Source organism: Dendrobates tinctorius, unplaced genomic scaffold, assembly GCF_039654945.1.
Source record: "Dendrobates tinctorius isolate UK_male_01 unplaced genomic scaffold, ASM3965494v1 ptg000276l, whole genome shotgun sequence".
Classification (NCBI taxonomy): Eukaryota; Metazoa; Chordata; class Amphibia; order Anura; family Dendrobatidae; genus Dendrobates; species Dendrobates tinctorius.
This window is the reverse complement of record NW_027361943.1, coordinates 3,141,493-3,165,047: the sequence shown is the minus strand read 5'-3', so window position 1 is coordinate 3,165,047 and position 23,555 is coordinate 3,141,493. Positions and strand designations below refer to the sequence as shown.

General features: G+C 42.8%; 1 protein-coding gene across 3 annotated transcripts in view; it reads left to right on the top strand.

The window, feature by feature from the left end:
* The window catches only part of LOC141072566 (tetraspanin-33-like), a 156,956-nt gene that overhangs the window by 62,021 nt on the left and 71,380 nt on the right, over positions 1–23,555 (top strand). For 2 of the 3 annotated variants that reach the window (XM_073559845.1, XM_073559844.1), the window contains 3 exons: positions 8,114–8,238; positions 9,247–9,321; positions 9,464–9,559. In XM_073559845.1, the coding sequence (XP_073415946.1) occupies positions 8,167–8,238; positions 9,247–9,321; positions 9,464–9,559 (243 nt within the window). In that variant the 5' untranslated portion in view covers positions 8,114–8,166. Of the gene's footprint in view, positions 1–8,113; positions 8,239–9,246; positions 9,322–9,462; positions 9,560–23,555 lie in introns of those variants that run through there. The other variant, XR_012226701.1, reaches the window with a different exon arrangement.

Genomic DNA, 23,555 nt, shown 5'->3' with positions numbered 1-23,555 from the left:
TACCTACTCGCAGAAAAGGGAGCCTTCGAGGCCTTGTGGAGCCAGACGATGACGTAGGCTCAACACCTCCTGCATTAGGTGCTATTTTGCTTTTGCCACTACCAGCAGATCTACCACCAACACCAACACCATCATTACCAGCTGCCAACCCCTTCCCACTTCCACGGACTCTTCCACCACACTTCCTCATTTTTGGGGAAAATGTACACAAAAAACCACCAACTATATGGTACTGTAAAACAAGGTAAAAGGTGTATATAGTAGTGGGGAGAATTGGAATCTCTGTAGACTTCAGGACACAGTTGGATTCTGTCAGGCCCTGTTTATTTTACACCGCAATGTGACAGGCAGATTCTGGATGGTGTAATAAAGGTGGATAGAGGACTGTGGAGAATTGGAATCTCTGTAGACTTCAGGACACAGTTGGATTCTGTCAGGCCCTGTTTATTTTACACCGCAATATGACAGGCAGATTCTGGATGTTGTAAGAAAGGTGGATAGAGGACTGTGGAGAACTGGAATCTCTCTACACTTCAGGACACAGTTGGATTCTGTCAGGCCCTGTGTCTATAACACCGCAATGTGACCGGCAGAAATTGCCTAGTGTATGACAAACTACAAGGTGTATATAGAATTGGACAGAATTGGAATCTCCCTAGAGTGTAGGTCTGTAAGAACGGACAAACTCCTCAGCTTTTCCTTACAGAGTCACACACTTAGCTTCAATTTGGCCGTGATAACAGCCGTTACACGGTACTGAGAGAGGAGCGTGCACGTACACCGCTGTATGGTGTATGTAAAATTGTCAAGCTCCGTTTTTTTGTATATGGACTGACACACGCTGTCTCTCTCCAGTTTTGAATGTAATCAAACAGCAAATATACTAAACTGTTTGAAAAACGGACAAAACTATAAGGTGTAGGTCTGTAAGAACGGTCAAACTCCTCGGCTTTTCCTTACAGAGTCACACACTTAGTTTCAATTTGGCCGTGATAACAGCCGTTACTCGGTACTGTGTGAGGAGCGTACACCGCTGTACGGTGTGTGAAAAAATGAACGCTCTCTACCTCACCAGGACAAAACAATACAATTTGGATTGCTTTTAAAAAAGCAGTTTGAACACCAGTGTGCACACAGCAATGCAGCTAGCCTTAAAAGGCAGGCTAATCACCACCAGCACTGCTGCACAAAAGCAAAAATCTTCACCTTTCACTGCACAGTAACTACATTGAAAAGCGCTAGCAGCAGAAGCAGTTTTTTTTTCTTTTTGCCTTCCTAACGCTCTCCCTACAGAATCAGCAGCTGCAGCAGCTCTCCCTATTCTGAGATCAGCATGAGTAACATGGCGGCCGGCGGCCCCGCCCTTTTATACCCCCTGTGATGCCACACAAAGCAAGCCAATCACTTGCATGCCCTTCTACAAGATGGTGGTGACCGCTGCATATGTCATCACGTTGCCCACAGTGTCCGTTCTTCCTGATTGGCTGAAAAAGGGCGCTAAAGCATCTTTTGAAATGCGACTTTGGTGCTTAAGTCGCCGACCTCGTGGCCGACCTCACGCTAAGGTCAGGTTTCGTTTCATGCATCCCGACTTTGGCGAAAGTCGGCGACTTTTGAATTTTTTTGACCCGTTTCGCTCAACTCTACTGTACACTACTGTGCTTTTGTAAAGAGTCTTGATCTGTGCTGAACTGTGCTATCAAGAGACTGTTAGTCAATGTGCCTCTAAAAAGCAGTTGTACTGTTATAAAGCCTGTGCTTAAGAGACATGAATTGAAGTGAATGTACTGTGACATTAAACTTCACTTTTCATCTGTTCATGAGGACTATATCAATTGTATCTGTGTGAGCAAGTGGATCCATCTTGTGCATGAAGAAGTTGCAGTACATGGTCACTCTGAGTAACGGTTCCCCCAGAGTTCCAAAGAATTCAAAAACCTGTCACGCCCTTATCTGAACCTAGCGGTGTGCACGTAAAAATACTAGGCTCATTCCTGTTGTAGTCTCTGTAAGCTACAGGACTCTCTGATCATTACACTAGCCCTAGCAGGGGTCACTGGAATTTCACACTAGGCCACAAGTATTAGATATGCAAGTCACTGGGTATACAGTGTGCTTGTCTTAGGGTCCCGTTTCACATAGCGACGCACTAGCGATCCCGACAACGATACGACCTGGTAAGGATCGCTGGTGTGACGCTACATGGTCGCTAGTAAGCTGCCAAACAGGCAGATCTCTTCAACAATGCAGCAATCCAACGGCGATCCGTATAACGACCTCAGCGGTAATTAGTACCTTGTCACACAGCAGCTTTTCTGACGACTCACTCCTGCGTCCCTGAGTTCTGCTTCGCCAACGAGGTCGCTCATTGGCGTTAAACACAGTGATGCGCGCTGGCCAGTGGAATGCCGACGATGAAAAAATGGCCCAGGACATTTGAGCAAGATCAGCGATATCCAGCGGGGGGAGGGGGGGGTTGGTCGCCGCTATGTGTCACATGTAGCGAAATCGCTGTTGTGTCACAAAGTCGGTGACGCTTCAGCGATCTTGCTAGCGATCTCGCTATGTGAGCCGGGGCCTTTACTGTCTGTCTCCACTCCCTGAAGCACGGCCCCAGTCCACACACTGTACCGTATGTCTGCACTGGACGTATGGTCCTCCACTACAGCCGAATTGTCTCCCAATCCTGGTTCTGATCTGGTCACAGTTTTGTACTGGCGCTGCTTATAAATCTTCTATTGGCATGAGGTACAAATCTTCTTCTGGTACTGCTAACGGATCTTCTACTGGCACTGCTTATGGATCTTCTACTGGCACTGCATAATAATAATATTAATAATTTTATTTCTATAGCGCCAACATATTCTGCAGCACTTTACATTATAGAGGGGACTTCTACAGACAATAGACATTACAGCATAACAATAAACACATACATCAAAACAGATACCAAGAGGAATGAGGGCCCTGCTCGCAAGCTTACAATCTATAAGGAAAAAGGGGAGACACAAAAGGTGTATGGTAACAATTGCTTTTGTTGTTCGGACCAGCCATAGTGTAAGAACCGGGTGTTCCTGTGATTCTGCATGAACCAGTTAACAGTATAAATTTGTAACAGTACAGACACAGAGGGCTATTAAATGCATAAAGCATGTGAGAAGATGATGCGAGGAACCTGGTTATGGTAAATAATTTTGAATGAGCCACACAGGGATATTTAGGTTAATGCATTGAGGCGATAGGCTAGTCTGAAGAAATGCGTTTTTAGGGCACGCTTAAAGCTGTGGGGGTTGGGGATTAATCGTATTAAACTTTGGGAAAGAATTGGCGCAGCACATGAAAAGTCTTGGAGACAGGAGTGGGAGGTTCTGATTATTGAGGATGTTAACCTCAGGTCATTAGCAGAACGGAGGGCACGGGTAGGGTGGTAGGCTGAGACGAGGGAGGAGATGTAGGGTGGTGCTGAGCCATGGAGTGTTTTGTGGGTGAGAGTAATAATGTTATACTGAATTATGGAGTGTATGGGTATCCAGTGTAAGGACTGGCACAAGGTAGAGTCATCAGTATAACAATTGGTGAGGAATATGCTTCCTCACAGTTCAGGTCTTCTCTGGCATCTGATCACTCTCAGACTCTTCTGTGGACATGGTGGCTGTAAGCCCACCTAGCAGCAACACCACCTGTCCTGGTACAGGTTTTGGTGCCAACTGCCTCTTCTCGGTCAGGCCTTTTATAATTAGTAACTGCAACACAAGTGTAGAAACACGGGGGGTCGGTGGACACCCTGGTCCACTAGCCGAAACTGCATGGACCAGGGATCATCCCACTGAACGCCCGCTCTCATTTTAACGTGGGTGTGATGCTACTCAGACAACACAGGGTGAGGGTAAAACAGTGTGACCATACTTTATTGAACCACAAAACAGACAGATAACACGTAGAACAGTCCCAGCACAGTAACCCAGATGGTGCACATTACAGATTTTCACCTTTCCGCTGGAATAATAGCAGCTGTTACTTCAGATCTTCCAGGCACCATTATTCCACCTGTCTCTTGCACACAGAGAGGAGGTAATGACAAGTGTAGAAAGATGACAGTCTATTCAGGTACAAGGCCAGTTGGCTGGAGGGTCACAACCTGGCTTCATCTTCCAGAGCCAACTACCCCACCTGTGGAACACACAGAGAGATGATAACAACAAACTTAGGAAGATGACAGTCCATTGAAGTACAAGCCGAGTTGACCAGAAGGTCACAACCTGGCTTATTCCAAACATATCCATAGATTCACGATGGTCAATGGAGCAGATCTGTATTGTCCCAGCCTGGATCGTGGTCCCCTAAGCTGGCATCCTGTAGAATGATAAATCTGTGTCCCTTGTGATGGAGCTATGATGTCTTGGATGCTGTCCTGTAGATAGTCTATGTTTGTTTGGATTACTGAATGTCTTGGCTGAATCATCTCTGGCTGTATCTTACAGAGGCATATAACCTCTTTTTATAGTTACAAAGTGTCCTTCATTTAGTACAGGAAGAATGGTGACAAGATCAAGTCGCATTATTTAATTGTAATATATTTAAATAGATTTTCCTCCTCTGTTTTAAAAGTCAACAAACTAGCTGGCCTGGACAATGCGTAATTAGCATATCAGCAAACATCACTAGACATCCATGACAACAGCACAGTATGTTAAATCAAATGTCAACGTACAAGACAATATTACAGGTTTGTACGAATAAAAGTCTGTTTTCTTGACCAACCAGAAAGAAACACATAAATTCAAAAGTCAACATGCAGATAACATTCTATTTTTCCTGGCTTGCTAAAAATAGACATCTGGTTAATTAAGATACAATGCTGTGTCTCCACAACAGGTTTCACCTGAACTGACATCATCTTTAAACTCTTTCTGTCTAAAAATAAGTTCCCACTATTAAGTTCCTACTACTGTAAGGCTATGTTCACATGTGGCGCTTTTTTCACATTTTCGCGGCGGTTTTAACGGCGCGGTTTTGCCGCGAAAACGCGAAAAATAAGCATCCCATGCATTCCTATGGGATTCCGCAATGCTGTGCTAATGCTGCGGTTTTTACCGTGGCGGAATCGCTTCGCGGTAAAAAACGCAGCATGCTCATTAATTTAGTGGAATCGCGGCGATCGTGCACCCATAGGAATGCATTGTTCTGCTTACTTTCCGCATGTGGCTGTGCGCACCATGCGAAAAGTAAGCAGAACATTTGCGGATGGTACCCACGGTCCGGAGGAGAGGAGACTGTCCTCCGGGCTTTGGGTATCATATCCCTGTAAAAAATAGAATTTAAAATAAAAAATATTGTTATTCTCACCTTCCGATGTCCCGCGCAGCCTTCCCTACTCTCTCCACGCTCCCGGTCCCAGTAATCCTTTGCGAGCGATGACGTCCATTCTCGCGGGATCGCGAAATCTCGCAGTCATTCGCGCGACATCATCGCGAATGACTGCGAGACGTCGCGATCCCGCGAGAATGGACGCATCGCGGTAATTCTCGCAAAGGATTACTGGGACCGGGAGCATGGAGAGAGGCGGGAAGGCTGCGCGGGACGTCGGAAGGTAAGATTAACAATATTTTTTTTTAATATCCTATTTTTTACTATTGATGCCGCATATGCAGCCTCCATAGTAAAAAGTTGGTCACACTCGTCAAACACTATGTTTGACGAGTGTGACCAACCTGTCAATCAGTTCTCGAAGCGATGCTACTGATCGCTTGGAAAACGCTAGCAATTCTGCAAGCTAATTATGCTTGCAAAATGCTAGTTTTTCCGCGGGAATATTGCGGGAATTTAAAATGCGATTTTCCAGCGGAATGGAATTCGGAATTCTCTCTGTAATTTCCGCGAGAGTTCCGCTACGTGTGAACGTAGCCTAAGGCTGTGTGCACACGCTGCGGATTTAGGTGCGGATTCATCCGCACGGATTTTGTAAAATCCGCAGGTGAAACCGCAGATCAAAAGACCTGCGGTTTTACCTGCGGATTGCTCTGCGGTTTTGCCCTGCGGTTTTTCATCTCCTCAATGGAGGAGATGGCAAACCACAGCGGAATCCGCAGAAAGAATTGACATGTCAATTCTTTCTGCGGATTGAAAACCGCAGATAATCCGCGTGGAAAATTCCGCACCGTCTGCATTGCGGTTTTTGATTCCCATAGGGAATCATGGTACTGTTTCTGCTGCGGGTCCGCAGCGGCCAAAACCGCTGTGGAACTGCAGCAAAATCCGCAGCGTGTGCACACAGCCTAATTCTTCCTTTACTTTCACTTTCACCTTTGACCAGCAGATTTCAGTGTTCACTTGCAGCTGCTCAGCTATGCATCAACTATACTCATCTCTCTTGTCCACTTTCTTACACTGACACTAAGGCTGGGTTCACATGTAGCGGAACTCTTGCAGAAATTACCGCGAGAATTCCAGAATTCCATTCAGCGGGAAAATCGCATTTTAAATTCCCGTGATTTTCCCGCAGAAAAACTAGCATTTTGCAAGCGTAATTAGCTTGCAGAATTGCTAGCGTTTTCCAAGCGATCTGGAGCATCGCTTGGAGAACTGATTGACAGGTTGGTCACACTCGTCAAACAGTGTTTGACGAGTGTAACCAACTTTTTACTATTGAGGCCGCCTATGCGGCCTCAATAGTAAAAGATAGAATGTAAAAAATAATAATAACAAAAAATATTGTTATTCTCACTTTCCGACGTCCCGCGCAGCCTTCCCGCCTCTCTCCACGCTCCCGGTCGCAGTAATCCTTTGCGACAATTACTCGCGAGAACAGACGTCATCGCTCGCAAAGGCTTACTGGGACCGGGAGCGTAGAAGAGAGGCGGGAAGGCTGCGCGGGACGTCGGAAGGTGAGAATAACAATATTTATTTTAAATTCTATTTTTTACAGGGATATGGTGCCCAGAGCCCGGAGGACAGTCTCCTCTCCTCCGGACCGTGGGTACCATCCGCAAATGTTCTGCTTACTTTTCGCATGGTGTGCACAGCCACATGCGGAAAGTAAGCAGAACAATGCATTCCTATGGGTGCTGGATCGCTGCAATTCCGCGAAATTAATGAGCATGCAGCGTTTTTTACCGTGAAGCGATTCCGCCGCGGTAAAAACCGCAGCATTAGCACAGCATTGCAGAATCCTATAGGAATGCATGGGATGCTTATTTTTCGCGTTTTCGTGGCAAAATCGAGCGGTTAAAACCGCTGCGGAAACGCGAAAAAAACGCCACGTGTGAACTCAGCCTTAAGGATCCCAGTGGTGCTCACAAAATCTAAGTGTGGGTGTTCACAAAGTATGGGTAGCGGTGAATTATCATTCCTAGCTCGTGTCTCTGGGTGAGACAAAAGCTAGATATAAGAGCATGCTTGCAATCATTTAGTGTAAATGCACAGTTTATTTTTTAAATAGTGAATACAGCTATTGTTACTGGAGGAATGGGCCAAAAATGTAACCTCTCAGCTGATGAACCTGGAAAGGAAAGTTTTAAAGGGAACCTGTCATGTGAAAAATGCTATTAACCTGCTGATATGAAGTTAATCTGTATGTTGATAAGGTCTTGAGCCTCCCTGGTGCCTGCACTTCAGACCCCACTGCAGGGAGGAAATGAGCTATATGTCTCCCGGCAGCGTTCGGCTTCCAGTCATTGGGGTGGCGCTGGCACGATTTCAGTCAGCGCTCTGTGTATGAAAAGCAGCAGCAGTGGTGCGCCCCTGGCACTGATTGACGGCAGGCTGGGTATTAGGGCAGAGTCACACTGCCGTATTTCTCGTGTGAGAATCGCATCGTAAAACTCGCATTGGCTGTTGGCTCTCCTGACCTGAGCTTGGCAGCTGCATAGTAATCCATCACGCTGTCATGCTCAGGCCAGGAGAGGTTCCGGCCAGCCCATGCAGTGCGTGCAGTGCCATGTGATTCTCGCAGAGAAATACCGCAGTGTGACTCCGGCCTTAGGCCTGCTGTCAGTCAGTACCAGGGGTGTGGCTCTATGTACACATGCATATTGTTAAGAAGGAAATGTTCATACAAGTGATCCTCTCTAAAAACTTTACACAACTTCCTAAACACTGTTACTGTACTTTTCAGGTGTTGTCGATTCCCTTACTGCTGATCCTGCCATCTTATTAATAGTGGTAGGAATGCTTATGTTTATAATAACTTTCTTTGGATGTATGGGAGCACTGAGAGATGTGCACTTGCTGCTTAAAATCGTAAGTAAATGCAAGACACCTATAGATGCTATGTAATTAGTGTAATTATTATGTTTGATTACATAGTTCATATTATACTATACTATAGTGTATGACCATGTACTTGTTAGATGCTAGCAGGAATGCGGAATGCAGTGACGAGAAGGAGGCAGAGAAAGAGTTAACGGGCGCTTTATGCAAAGTACTGTACAGTCAATACTCCACGCAGGGAGTTTGCAGTAATGATACAGTATGAATGCAACGGAACGGTGGATAAAGCAAAGCTAACAACAAATAGCACGAAACAATTCAACTTATCAGTCTGCAGCTTCCAGACAGACGAGGTTGGAACCTCCCACGATGGCGACGCAGGTGCAGCTGCAGTTTTCAGCTGATTGGTGGGGGTGTTAGGGATATGCCATCCCTTCTTCAGTCTTACACAACTCCTTCAGCTGCTCAGAAATCAATATTCAAACTGTTACTCTATTTTTCTGATCGAATATGTACTTGGCTCGTAAGAATTTAATTGAAAAGTGGCAATCAACATGGCTGCACTTTACATTATAAACTTTTTAAGTTTATTTATTTATTTTACTCATTGACATAGCACCATTAATTCCACAGCGCTTTATAGACATTATTGGCACTGTCCCTGATGGGGCTCACAATCTAGATTCCCTATATCAGTATGTCTTTGGAGTGTGGGAGGAAACCGGAGTACCCGGAGGAAACCCACACAAACACGGGGAGAACATACAAATTCCTTCCAGATGTTGTCCTTGGTGGGATTTGAACCCAGGACCCCGGTGCTGCAGTGCTATCCACTGAGCCACCGTGCCACCCTAGTTAGATACCTTTTCTAACTTCAGATTTACTGATTTCTGGCCATCTGTAAGCAAAACTTAAATACCTTCCTTTACGCATATAGTTTAAGTATTCACATGCCTGGAAAGATGCATTCCATTTTTTATATTTAATTGAAACAAATGTACCTAAAATGACATTGATGAGTGTCTTTCCTTTCTTCAGTTTGCTGGCTTGCTTATTATAGTCTTGATTCTTCAGCTTGTGGCAGCTGTTCTAGGCTTTATATTCTCTGGAATGGTAAGTGCTTCTAAATGCAATTGACCCTTTTCATAAAGAAAATACTAAGTATTGGAATAATCTCACACCCTGTTGAACCCCAGTGATACTACAAATTAATGTTAGGTTAACAGGAGGGAGAATTTCTCACTTTTTTTTACAGGTTTTGGATAAAGCCTCTTCTGTAATGTTAAGGGCTATTATTTATTACCGAGAAGATCTAGATTTGCAAAACTTCATTGATTACATTCAGAAAAAGGTAACATTGATATTGCTATTTAAAAAGTTATAATAATATTTAAAAGTTTATCCATAAAATAAAAAACTTCATTTATCATGCAATTTATGGAACGTTTTGGTAAAATTAATTAAAATGTTTTGATTTGCATCACATGTTCAAGCCACACTGCTGAAAAACACTTCAATTTGTAGTGTGTATTTTATGTTCCATTGCTAAGCTGCTAGTTGCTTGCGAAAGTTTTCACCCCCTTGACATTTTTCATGTTTTACTATCCCACAACCTGGAATTTCATTTTTTTTTGAGTGTTTGTTTCAGTTCATGTAAAGAACATGCCTACAACTGTGAACATTTGGTTTTCTTTTTAAATTATTGTGAAGCAAACAAGTAGGACAAAATAACTGAAAACTTCAGTGTGCATTTAGAATCCTTCATGTAAAGTTAGTGCTTTGTAGAGCCTCCTTTTGCAGCAATTACAGCTGCAAGTCGCTTTGAATAAGTCTCTATAAGCTTTCAACATCTTGCCACTGAGATTTTTGAGCATTCCTCAAGGCAAAACAGTTCCATCTACTTCAAGTTAGATAGTTTCCTCTGGTGAAGAACAATCTTCAAGTTTGACCACAGATTCTCAAATGGTCTGGGCGTTGACTAGTTCACTTCAAAATATTTAGATGTTTCCCCTTAAACCACTCGAGTGTTGCTTTATCAGTATTCTTAGGGTAATCATCTTGTTGGAAGGTGAACATCTGTCCATGTCTGAAATCACTGACAGACTCAAACAGATTTTTCCCAAGAATATCCTTGTATTTCGCACCATCCATCTTCCGCTAGACTCAGACCATTTTCCCTGTCCCTGCTACCGAAAAATATCCACACAGCATGATGCTGCCACCTCCATGTTTCACTTTGGGGATGGTGTTCTTGGGGTGATAAGCTGTGTTGGTTTTGCGCCAGACATAATGTTTACCTTGTTGGCCAAAAAGTAAAATTTTGGTCTCATCTGACCTGAGCACCTTCCTCCATACATTTGGAGAGTCTCCCTATTTGTCTTTTCACAAATCTAATACAAGTCTTACAATTTTTGTGTGTTAGTAAAGGCTTTTTTCTGCCCACATTTTCAATGGAGTGTACGGCTCATTGTGGTCATATGGACAGATACTCCAGTCTCTGCTTGGGAACTCTGCAGATCCTTCAGTTTTACCTTTAGGTTCTGTGCTGCCTCTCTGATTAATGCCCTCCTTGCCCATGCCTCCTTGGTCTTCTTGGTGTTGTTTGGTTAGTGGTGCCTCTTGCTTAATGGTGTTGCGGACTCCTTGACCTTTCAGAAAAGGCGTGTGTGTACTGACAGACCATTTGACAGAGAAAAGCCAAGGGGGCTGAATTCTTTGACAAGCCACTGTACCTGAACAGAACACCTATTATTAGCCTGTTTAGTAAATACGGGTCACAGAGTTATTATTAACCGATCCTGATACTAACAACTATTAGGATATTCGTTAACTATATGTGTTTCATATTATGATTGTTAATACTTTTCTGTCCAAAAATGACAAAAGTATTATCCGAGTAATATCTTATTGGCTAATCAGAAAAAATGTATTTTCTATCTTTCAGGGCACAGGAGCTTCTTCTTCATGTAGGTTTGCAAATGAATTAATAAGTTTTTTCATGAGGTGAGAGGGGTGATTCCTCCTAAAGTTAAGCCAAGGAAATCAAATTAGGTTTTTGTTACAAACAGAGAAATGGAGAGGCGGTGGGAATGTTCCCTTAGTTACCTGGAGTCTATCTCGTAGAGGTGTGAATTCTGTCCATATATTGAGTCATAAATCCAGGTGTTAAATTGAGTCATATTTTCAAAGAATTGAACATCTTTATCAGTTTGAATTTCCAAACTCTTCTCTCTCTGTTGTCCTTAATCCCATAACGACTGTTAACCCTTTTAACAGAGGCAGTTAAGGGGCCTTATTCTTCTTGACTAGAGGTATAATGACCTCCTGCGTCAGTAAATCTCAGTGATATCTCTGGGGGTAGCTGAGATTCCAGAGAACATGATCAGGGCCGGTTTTTACCAGTCTCCTGTCACGTGATCACTGTTATTCACCGAATAACGGCTATCACAAAATAAAGTATGATTTACAATTCATTTATCTCTCCTCTGATATGATGTAACATCAGAGAAGAGAAAAAAGGGGTCCCCAGAGACCCCCAAAACCTCTGCCATCCCAAAGCCCTCCTGATCTGTCCACGGCCCTTTATGTCATCTTCCTGGAGAAAAATGTTCCTGCCTAGATCTGCTGGCTGGTATCTGGCAACAATAGGGACTTTTTCCTATTGGTTCCTTTTGATCACTGTGATAGATCCTATCAAAGTGATCAAAATAAAAAAAATAGTAAATCAATTGCCCCTTTGTCACCCCCTTAGTTAGATAAACATTGTTTTTTTTTTCCATTCTTTATAGTTAGGGTTGGGTTTGTGTTAGGGTTGTGTTAAGGTTGGGGTTATGGTCTAGGTTGTATTATAGTTGGGGTTAGAATTGTTTTTTTTTTCAAAAGTTAAAAAAATGATGACAATATGACAGTCAGTGTTGAGCGCAAGTGCTTGCTACTTGAGTTTGCATCGGATGCTCAGGTAAGCATGGAGTTTAACGTTTCTCACATGTTTTTTGGGGGCGTCTAACAGCCGCAAAACATGTGGTTCAAGGATTCAAGCATATGTCTCGATCACCCCGATATTTGGTGCATACATGAGCACCCGCTGCAAACTGGAATAGCGATCACTTGTGCTTGACACTAATGACGACGTATTCAATATGATCACCTAACGTTATCAAATTCTGTGTCATACCTGTGGGTTCAAAATGCTCACTATACCATTGGATAAAATCCTTGAGCAGTGTGGTTTTCAAAATGTGGTCACTTGTGGGGGGTTTCTAAACGCGACATGGCGTCCGCTCTCGATTCCAGCCAATTTTGCGTTCAAAAAGTCAAACGGTGCTCCCTCCCTTCTGAGCCCTGCCATGCACCCAAACAGTGGCATATTGGCGTACTCAGGAGAAATTGTGCAGCAAATTATGGGGTCTATTTTTTCCTGCTACCCTTGTGAAAATAAAAAAGTTTGGCTCTAAAGTAAATATTTTATGAAAAAAGTTAAATGTTCATTTTTTACTTTCAAATTGCTTCAGTCTCATGAAGTAACTGAAGGGTTAGTAAACTTCTTGAATCTGGTTTTGAGCACCTTGAGAGGTGCAGTTTTAGAATGGTGTCACTTTTGAGTATTTTCTGTCATATAGACACCTCAAAGTCACTTCAAATGTGATGTGGTCCCTAAAAAAATGGTTTTGTAAATTTTGTTGGAAAAATGAAAAATCGCTGGTCAACTTTTAACCTTTCTAACTTCTTAACATAAAATAAATAAATGTTTCCAAAATAGTGCTCATGTAAAGTTGACATGTGGGAAATGTTATTAACTATTTTGTGTGAAATAACTCTCAGATTTAAGGGCACAAAAATTAAAAAATTCAGGTTTTTTCATAAATAAACGCAAGTCTTTTCGAAGAAATGTTACCACTTCATGAAGTAAAATATGTCACAAAAATTATTCTCAGAATCAGTGGGATCCGTTGAAGTGTTCCAGAGTTATTACCACATAAAGAGACACTGGTCAGAATTGTAAAAATTGGCTTGTTCATTAAGGTCAAAATTAGCTCGGTCAATAACAGGTTAAAATTACCTCTCATCACCAGCAGTGACAAGCACATTCTCATGTAGCAATAAAAATGTACAACTTGTACCCACATGTTACAAATAAAGTCTGCATACTAAACACAAATCAGAACTCCTTTTCATGTACATCCTCCAATTTGGTGCACGTGATACAATGTACATGGTGCCCTGGAGGACGACAGTGAAGAATTTGGGAATAGGAACTCATAAGGATGTTCAATTCTTTGACAATAAGACTCAATTTAACACCTGGAGTTATGACTCACTACATGGACACAACTCACATCTCCATCAGAAGGACTTCAGCTAACTAAGGGAACGTTCCCACCGCCTCTCCATTTGTAACAAAATCCCTAATTTGATTTCCTGGTCTTATCTTTAGGAGGCATCACCCCTCCCACCTCATGAACAAATGTCCTGCTGTAGTATCCCTTACATGTTGTGGTCGTCTTATTAATTCATTTGTAATTCAGCCCGAAGAAGGAGCCTCTGTGCTCTGAAAGTTTGCAAATATACTTTTTTAAGACAGCCAATAAGCCATATTTTTGTCATTTTTGGGCATAAAAGTATTTACATTGGATTTTTCTTGCTAACACGATGTCACAATATGATTTTTACTGTACATCAACGTATTATGATTCAAACCCAAAGACTCTTGTGTCCAGGTAGTAGCTCTTCACACTTCTCATTCATACTTTATCCTTGCAAGAATATTGCGCTTTATGCCTTAAACTGGCTGTACACATTACATGGCAGATGTCAACGGTAATAAGGATTGGGTTTTTGGAATGGAACTTCTTGATCCTTTTATTCTCAAAGGCATAAAGTGCCATATGTCAAAGGTTTCTGGCAGCAGACACTTCTCTTGTCCTATAGGGAACAAATCTACTTTGATCGCACTAAACACCATCTAATTACTACAGGTCATGGCTTCTTGGCTTCTTTCTGACATCTGCTTATTACGAACTGCAACAGTAACTGGACTCTGGACAATTTAGCTACAATTATTAAATGGGTTTCTTAGGAGGCAGCCCTAATCGTTCCTGGTACAATTCTCTATTCAATGGCAGTGGGAGATGTGAGTGTAGACAAGATTGGACTAAAGCCGTTTCACGCTGTATGCGCTTCCACGGGTCCAAAGGTGAGGAGGAAGTGACAGTGATTCTACCTAAATCGTGGATCAACCCTCCTGATTGCGTCAGTGCAATTACAAAAGATGCCACCCCCTCACCTGTCCAGATAAATAAGCAGCAAACTGCAACAGATGAAGTTAAAACCATACAATCAGATTATATTATAAAAGAACTCTTCATATCAAATTTATACAGCTTCTATTTTATCAGAAAAACCAGCTCACTGCTCTTTATACATTTTCATTAGCGTTTTAAATCAATTTCCACATGGAAAGGATCAAGCTAATTGATTCTGCACATGTGAGACATACATGCAGGCAACCCTAAAGAGATGCACTTTGCATGATTGTAAAGGGTAAAATTACCTGCCCAGAGAGGGGATCTACACAAACACCTTTTACAAAGAAAGGCCAGTTGGACTATGTGTTCACCAGCACAAAGCCCTACTGGTTTTAATGATAAATTTGATATGACACTTTTTTTATAATATAGTCTGATTGTATTATCCGGATAGGTGAAGGGGGTGGCACCTTTTGGAATTGCACTTGTGACACCCCAGAGTCCGGTTGGAGGCAGAGGCAACCAAACTCTAGGTACAAACACAAACACAATTCCTGGACAGTAGCATAAGGTCTGGTCGCTGCAGTAACTGTGCTATTGTTTTATTTTTTTTGTCTGGTTTTTGATAATTTTTACATTTTTCAGACTTTGTAGATTTTCATTAATTGTTGCTGTTAACAATTCTTGCTATGTTTCCTCAGTCCAGGAGTATTGAACTTAACTGGGGGGAAAGTGACACCCCAGAATCCGGTTGTCACAGTGACATCGCCTCTCTCTAAGAGGTGAAGTCATGCTTGAAGGCAGAAAGGGACCCCCATGCCAGGTAATAGATTAAATCACTATTCCTGCTGCAGGTCAGAAAAGGGAGATGCCTTATAAATTCTGGCCAGCAGAGGGGGTTGGTGAGTCAGCTAGAAGTCAGCTGCGGGAGTGGTCATGGAAACGATAGCAGCGGTGTGAGCTGTGAGGAAAAATGACAAGGCAGTTAAACGTGAGGCAAAAAGATCTTTCTGGAAGATCCTGTCAGTTCAAGACAGGGAGCTGATCTGACAAGAGGAAAAGGACACGAGCAGAGACGGATAGGCTCTGGGAAAGCTAAAATACTGCATATAGCAGACCTCTGAGCGAAGCGCTAATAGGGAGAAGAGGGACATCAGAGTCCTGGGTGGACAGGAGCTGTATGTCCTGCCGCCGAATCTGAAAGTACAGGGAATTGGAAATTCCTGTGTGACATTGTACACCTGAGGGCACGGCAGCAGATAAGGAGCCCGGGGCTGACGGTGAAAAGGACGGTACCCTTGGAATAGGCTCATGCTGACAGCCGTACAGGTTAGTGAAATCATCACACAATTGAGGGTCTCAGCATATTTATAAACAGCGGAGACCCACACACAAAGCACAGAAGTAAGGTCCTAAATCCCCACCTGGCAAGGTGGATCCCCTGAATGCCTCCAGGCGAGCCGGACTCATTCCATCACCTGTATGTGGTAATCCGGATTGCAACCAATTGCCAGTAAAAGGTAAAGAAACTGCACCTCTCTGTGTCCGTCTCTCATTTCTCTGCACCCCAACGTTCACAGCCATTTTGACTATTAATTTAACATCTTGGCCCTGGGACTATTGCTCTACCTGTGGAGAGCTTTTTTCACCTCAGCTGCGACACACCAACAGTCTCAGCGGAACAACACCGCAGCGCTGGTCACCACTGACCAGAATACCACAGGTGGCGTCAAGTATTTAACCATCTATAAACTTTATCTTCATTTTTACCACACAAATACCACACAACTTTCCCCTATTTTATTTTACTGGACGCCTCTGGACCACGGACCGGGTCGACGACGCCGTGACACCGTCCCCCATTGAAGTCGACGGGCCCGGAACCGAGTAACCCCAGGCCCCGCAGGGCGGCCCCGCAGGGCGCTCCACACTGAGACAGTAAAGAGGGTTGATCCACAATTTAAGTCGGATTCCCATCACTTCCTCCTCACCTTTGGACCTCTGGAAGTGCACGCAGCTCAAAACAGCCATAGTGTGATTTTGTCCACACTCACATCTCCCATTGCCATGTCTTCACATCACTGAATAAAGGATTGTACCAGGAACGGTGAGTACTGCCTTTTTTTTGTACATTGTAGTTACCTTTTTCCCAACAAGCACCCAGAGTTTCCTCACCTTTTGGATTCTCATCACGCTGTTTTGTTAGGCAGTCACACACCAGCGTCCAGGTACTAGTGCCGGGACTTTCTCTGTCTTGTTGCTTCCCCTACATATTTGTCATGATCACGTGTGTCTGGACGCAGATGTTTCCACAAGGCGAACCCATGTGACACACGTGACCCTGGATACACCGCCTCCAGTGGGGCACATTTAAATAATAAAACGTGCAGGTGGATACGCCGCCTCCACCTGGCGAATTTGGGAATTACACGTTATACATAAAATCTGGAAACCCCGCCTCCAGTAAGGCGAATTTAAATAATAAAGGGGGAACCTGGGAAACTTTAACAATGGTGGGCCCTGCGATAGGGAATGGGGACATGGAGACCTCCTAAGCTCCCCTGAGCCAGTGTCCCTGCACTCCTTACATTCCCTAAACAGGCTCCGCACCTGTCGCCGCACGCGTACCTTAACGCCCTTGCTCACCCTGACCCTAAACCCTCACTAGGGAATGGGTCGGTGCGGAGACTAATCCCACCACTGCACTAATAACACACATGAGGAAAGAGACAATACAGGGGAAACACCACTTAGCTTTGCTCTGTTGCGTGCGCTCCTAGCAACAGAGCCCACCACCTGCGTGCGTCTTCTCCTCCACCCGGATCCATCACCATAACAGGACCCTTCACCTTAGTGCAGCCTTGGAGCAGAGTCCACCACCAGTTGCAGCTGCTTAGAACCAGAGTCCCAAGGCTGAGTTCAGCTTCTGACCCGAAGTCGAGCATGCTTGAGTCCAGTTCAGCAGCCAAGTCCCACATGGTGAGTGCCACTCTCCATAGTCGCCACTCCACCAGCCCATGCAGACACTTCCCGCTGACACCATCACTGCGACTCCACCACGCCATGCCAGCCCTTCGTCCAGACACCATAGCAGAAACACATCCCCCTGGCTAAGCTGCGCAGGACTACTCACCAGCTCCATCCTTCCTCCAGGCTCTCCAAAAACAGAGTGAACACACTCTCACAATATCACAGGCAGTGAGTGAACACCCTGAGCACACCTTTATAGGGTGTCACACCTGATCCATAATTAAGTGCAAAAAACCCTAAAGTGCAATACCACTCACCACCACCGGGGACAGTCAAGACACCTTGGAACTTTCCAAAGTAAAAAAAGTTCACCCAGTGCAATTTAAAACTGTCAGATCACTTCAGATCATGACAATATTGATAACCTATACATAAAATATTGGAGATCGGTGGATCGTTCGACTTTCGGCAGTTGAATGAGATATCAACTGCAGTTTGTCTTGAGCAGGTATTAGTTGATTGGTGGGGTGATAGTGTCATACTACCACTAATCTGATGATGATGATCTATCCTGTAATTAATATATCAGTCCAAGACAAATGCTTTACAATACAGAATTACTAACCCCTTTCTGACATATGACATACTATCCCGTCCAGGTGCCCTGGGCCTGAATGCTCATGGACGGGATAGTACGTCATACGCGATCAGCCGCGCTCACTGGGGAGCGCTGCTGATCGTGGCAGGGTGTCAGCTGATTATCACAGCTGACACCTGGGACTATGTGCTAGGAGCGGTCACGGACCACTCCTGGCACTTTAACCCCCGACACACTGTGATTAAACATGATCGCAGCGTTCCGGTGGCATAGGGAAGCATCGCGCAGGGAGGGGGCTCCCTGCATGCTTCCTTGAGATCCACAGAACAACGAGATGTGATCGCGTTGTTCTGAGGGCCTCCTCCCTGCAGGACCCCGGATCCAAGATGGCTGTGGGGTCCTTCCGGGTCATGCAGGGAGGTGACTTGTCAGTGCCTGCTGATCTGACACAGTGCTCTGCAAAGTGTCAGATGAGTGATCTGATATAATACAGTGATGTCTCACCCTGAGACGAAGTAAAAATGTGAAAAAAGTGTAAAAATATATATATAAAAAAATCCTAAATAAAGAAAAATAATATTCCCCAATAAATACATTTCTTTATGTAAAAAACCCAATAAAAGTACACATATTTAGTATCGCAGCATCCGTAATGACCCGCCATATAAAATTGTCCCAATAGTTAACCCCTTTAGTGAATCCCTTAAAAAAAGGCAAAAAAAATGCTTTATCATCATACCGCCGAACAAAAAGTGGAATAACACGCGATCAAAAAGATGGATATAAATAGGCATGGTACCGCTGAAAACGTCATCTTGTCCCTCAAAAAACGAGCCACCATACAGCGTCATCTGCGAAAAAATAAAAAAGTTATAGCTCTCAGAATAAAGCGATGCAAAAATAATTATTTTTTTATATAAAATTGATTTTATTGTGTAAAAGCGCTAAAACATAAAAAAATATAAATGAGGTATCGCTGTAATCGTACTGACTTGAAGAATAAAACCGCTTTATAATAATAATAATCTTTATTTTTATATAGCGCTAACATATTCCGCAGCACTTTACAGTTTGCACACATTATCATCACTGTCCCCGAGGGGGCTCACAATCTATATTCCCTATCAGTATGTCTTTACCACATGCGGAACGGGATAAACACCCCCCCAAAAGAAATTCATGAATTGCTGGTTTTTGTTCATTCTGCCTCCCAAAAATCGTAATAAAGAGCAATCAAAAAATGTTATGTGCCCAAAAATGGTATCAATAAAAACGTCAACTCGTCCTGCAAAAAATAAGACCTCACATGACTCTGTGGGCCAAAATATGGAAAAATTATAGCTCTCAAAATGTGGTGATGCAAAAACTATTTTTACAATAAAAAGCGTCTTTTAGCGTATGACAGCTGCCAAACATAAAAACCCACTATAAATAGTAAATCAAACCCCCCCTTAATCACCCCTTTAGTTAGGGAAAATTAATAAAATAAAAATTTTTATTTATTTCCATTTTCCCATTAGAGTTAGTGGTTAGGGCTAGGGTTAGGGCTAGCATTAGGTTTGGGGCTAAAGTTAGGTTTAGGGTTGGGGCTAAAGTTACGGTTAGGGTTGGGGCTAAAGTTACGGATAGGGTTGGGATTAGGGTTAGGGGTGTGTTAGGGTTAGGTTTGTGGCTAGGGTTATGGTTAGGGTTGGGATTAGGGATAGGGGTGTTGTTGGGGTTAGGATTAGAGTTAGAATTTGGGGTTTCCACTGTTTAGGGACATCAGGGGCTCTCCAAATGCAACATGGCGTCCCATCTCAATTCCAGCCAATTTTGCGCTGAAAAAGTCAAATGGTGCTCCTTCCCTTCCGTGCTCTGCCATGCGGTGAAAGAGTGGTTCCCTCCCACATATGGGGTATCAGCGTACTCAGGACAAATTGCACAATAACTTTTGGGTTCCAATTTCTCCTGTTACCCTTGGGAAAATAAAAAAAATTGGACCTGAATTAATTTTTTTGTGAAAAAAAGTTAAATGTTCATTTTTTTTTAAACATTCAAAAAATTCATGTGAAGCACCTGAATGGTTAATAACCTTCTTGAATGTGGTTTTGAGCACCTTTAGGGGTGCAGTTTTTATAATGGTGTCACTTTTGGGTATTTTCTATCATATAGACCTCTCAATGTGACTTCAAATGTGATGTAGTCCCCTCCAAAAAATGGTGTTGTAAACCTTATAACTTCCTAACAAAAAAATTTGGTTCCAAAATTGTGCTGATGTAAAGTAAACATGTGGGAAAAGTTACTTATTAAGCATTTTGTGTGCCATATCTCTGTGAGTTAAGGGAATGAAAATTCAAAGTTGAAAAATTGCAAAATTTTCAAAATTTTCGCCAAATTTCTGTTTTTTTTCACAAATAAACGCAAGTTATAGCAAATAAATTTTACCACTAACATGAAGTATAATATGTCACGAGAAAATAATTATTGCAGAGAAAAGGAGACACAAAAGCGCAATAGGTTCTTATCCGTGTTACAGAGAGAGATTACACTAAGAAATTTGCTCACCTGATTAGGATGAGAGAAAGCATATAGTCTGGCGGCTGCTGCAGATCCACAGGTCCTCAACGACCAGAAGAAATCACGTATTCAGGGGAATTTGTAATTATATTCCGCGCTGCCGCAAGAAAGTATTCCAGGAGATAGATGTCAAAGATTCACAGTGGTTTATTCTACGCGTTTCGGGGGTCTCATGCCCCCTTCATCAGGAAATACCACATAGTACGTGCAGGCATCACACATATATAAAGTTGAGACAGGACGCTGGGCTTCAAAAAAACGAGCGCCAACAGATCAGATGACACAGTGTCAAAGTTCATAGTAGCTACAGGGTTAACGGTTCACATGGATTGTACCACATAAAAATGTACAATAAAACGATTATTAACTGGGAACATAAATGGTGTCTTTCATTTATAGGAGACAAATTCAGTTAAACAGCATCCAAAAAAGAAAAAGATAAAAAAAAGAGAGAGTGAAAAAATGCCGACTTTCACTGAGTGGACAAGAACTCATACGAAAATGAACCTTCAAGCGTGGAAGCAGATGCCTTACACATGGACTAACCGATGGAACAGGAAAAACTTCCTTATTTTTGGAAAGTCCAATGAAATTTTTAATATTAGATGTGAAAAATAAATAAAATTGTATTTTATTAGTTTCCATTAAAATAAACTAAAAATAAAATCATGATAATATAATAATAATAAAAAAAAAAAATTCTCCAAATGAGATATATGCCTTAAGAATTGTAATACTTAACAGACAATTCTTAAGGCATATATCTCTTTTGGAGAAATTTTTTTTGAATGCTGTTTAACTGAATTTGTCTCCTATAAATGAAAGACACCATTTATGTTCTCAGTTAATAATCGTTTTATTGTACTTTTTTATGTGGTACAATCCATGTGAACTGTTAACCCTGTAGCTACTATGAACTTTGACACTGTGTCATCTGATCTGTTGGCGCTCGTTTTTTTGAATCCCAGCGTCCTGTCTCAACTATATATATGTGTGATGCCTGCACGTACTATGTGGTATTTCCTGACGAAGGGGGCATGAGATCCTCGAAACGCGTAGAATAAACCACTGTGAATCTTTGACATCTATCTCCTGGAATACTTTCTTGCGGCAGCGCGGAATATAACTACAAATTCCCCTGAATACGAGAAAATAATGTCAGAATCATCAGGATCCTTGGAAGCGTTCCAGAGTTATTACCTCATAAAGGGACAGTGGTCAGAATTGTAAAAATTGGCCCGGTCATTAATGTGCAAACCACCCTTGGGGGTAAAGGGTTTGAAGAGAACATATCAGCCTGATTTTGTAATGTACAGTGAATATATGACTGTAATGGTGCTGTATTACTGATTACATTTGTCAACATGATTTTGTAATGTTTAGTAAAAAAAAATATGGCTTTAATGGCACTGTAAGACTGATTACATAGAATTATAGAATGTTAGAGTTGGAAGGAACCTCCAGGATCATTGTGTCCCAACCCCCTGCTCAATGCAGGATTCACTAAACCATCTCAGACAGATGTCTGTCCAGCCTCTGTCTGAAGACTTCCATTGAAGTGGCAGCCTGTTCCACTCATTGATCACTTTCACTGTCAAAAAGTTTTTTCTCATATCTAATCCATATCCTCTCCCTTACAATTTCATTCCATTGTTTCTCATGTTTCTATGTGCAAATGAGAATAAGGATGATTCCTCTAAACTGTGACATCCTTTCAGATATTTGTGGACAACTATTAAGTCTCATTCGCCTTTTTTTCAAACTAAACATTCTCAAATCCTTTAAACATTCCTTGTAGGACATACTTTGCAGTCTGCTCACCATCCTGGTAGCTCTTCTCTAAACGTTCTCCAGTTTTTCAATGTTTTTTTTTTTTTTAAATGTGGTGCCCTGAACTGAACACAGTATTCCAGATGAGGTTTGACCAAGCAGGAATTCAGGGGATAATTAGTTCATGTGAGCAACACTTTAACCCCTTACCTACAATGGACGTAATATTCCGTCCATGTGACCCTGGACCTAATTTCCATGGACGGAATATTACGTCACAGCGATCAGCGGCGCCCACGTGGTGAGCGCCGCTGATCGCGGCCGGATGTCAGCTGATTATCACAGCTGACACCCGGCACAATGTGTCAGGGGTGGTCACGGACCGCCCCCGACACGTTAACCCCTTGCACACCACGATCAAACACGATCGCGGTGTACCGGGGGTTAAAGGGAAGCATCGGCAGGGAGGGGGCTCCCTCCGTGCTTCCCTGAGCCCCCCACGGCAGCGCAATGTGCAGCACTGCTGCGGGGGGCTCCTTTCCTGCAGGTCCCCGGATCCAATATGGTGGCGGGGACCTCCGGGGGCCTGCAGGAAGCTGGCTTCCTCAGTGCCTGCAAAGCGCAGGCATGAGGAAGCCTTCTGCACTGCCTGTGACAGATCGCTGATCTGTCACAGTGATCTGTGATGTGACAGATCAGCGATCTGTCACAGGACAGTTATGTCCCCCCTGGGACATTGTAATAAAGTAAAAAAAAAGTGTAAAAATAATTTAAAAAAAAATCGCTAAATAAATTTAAAAAAAAAAAAAATATTCCCCAATAAATTCATTTTTTGGAAATAAAAAAAACCAAAACAATAAAAGTACACATATTTGGTATCGCCGCGTCCGTAACGACCCGCCCTATAAAACTGTCCCTATAGTTAACCCCTTAAGCGAACCCCTTAAAAAATAAAAATAAAAAACGAAGCAAAAAATAATGATTTATTATCATACCGCCGAACAAAAAGTGCAATAACGCGCGATCAAAAAGACGCATATAAATATCCATGGTACCGCTGAAAACGACATCTTGTCCCACAAAAAACAAGCCACCACACAGCATCATCAGCGAAAAAATAAAAAAGTTATCGCTCGCAGAATAAAGTGATGCAAAAATAACTATTTTTTATATAAAATTGTTTTCATTGCATAAAAGCTCAAAAA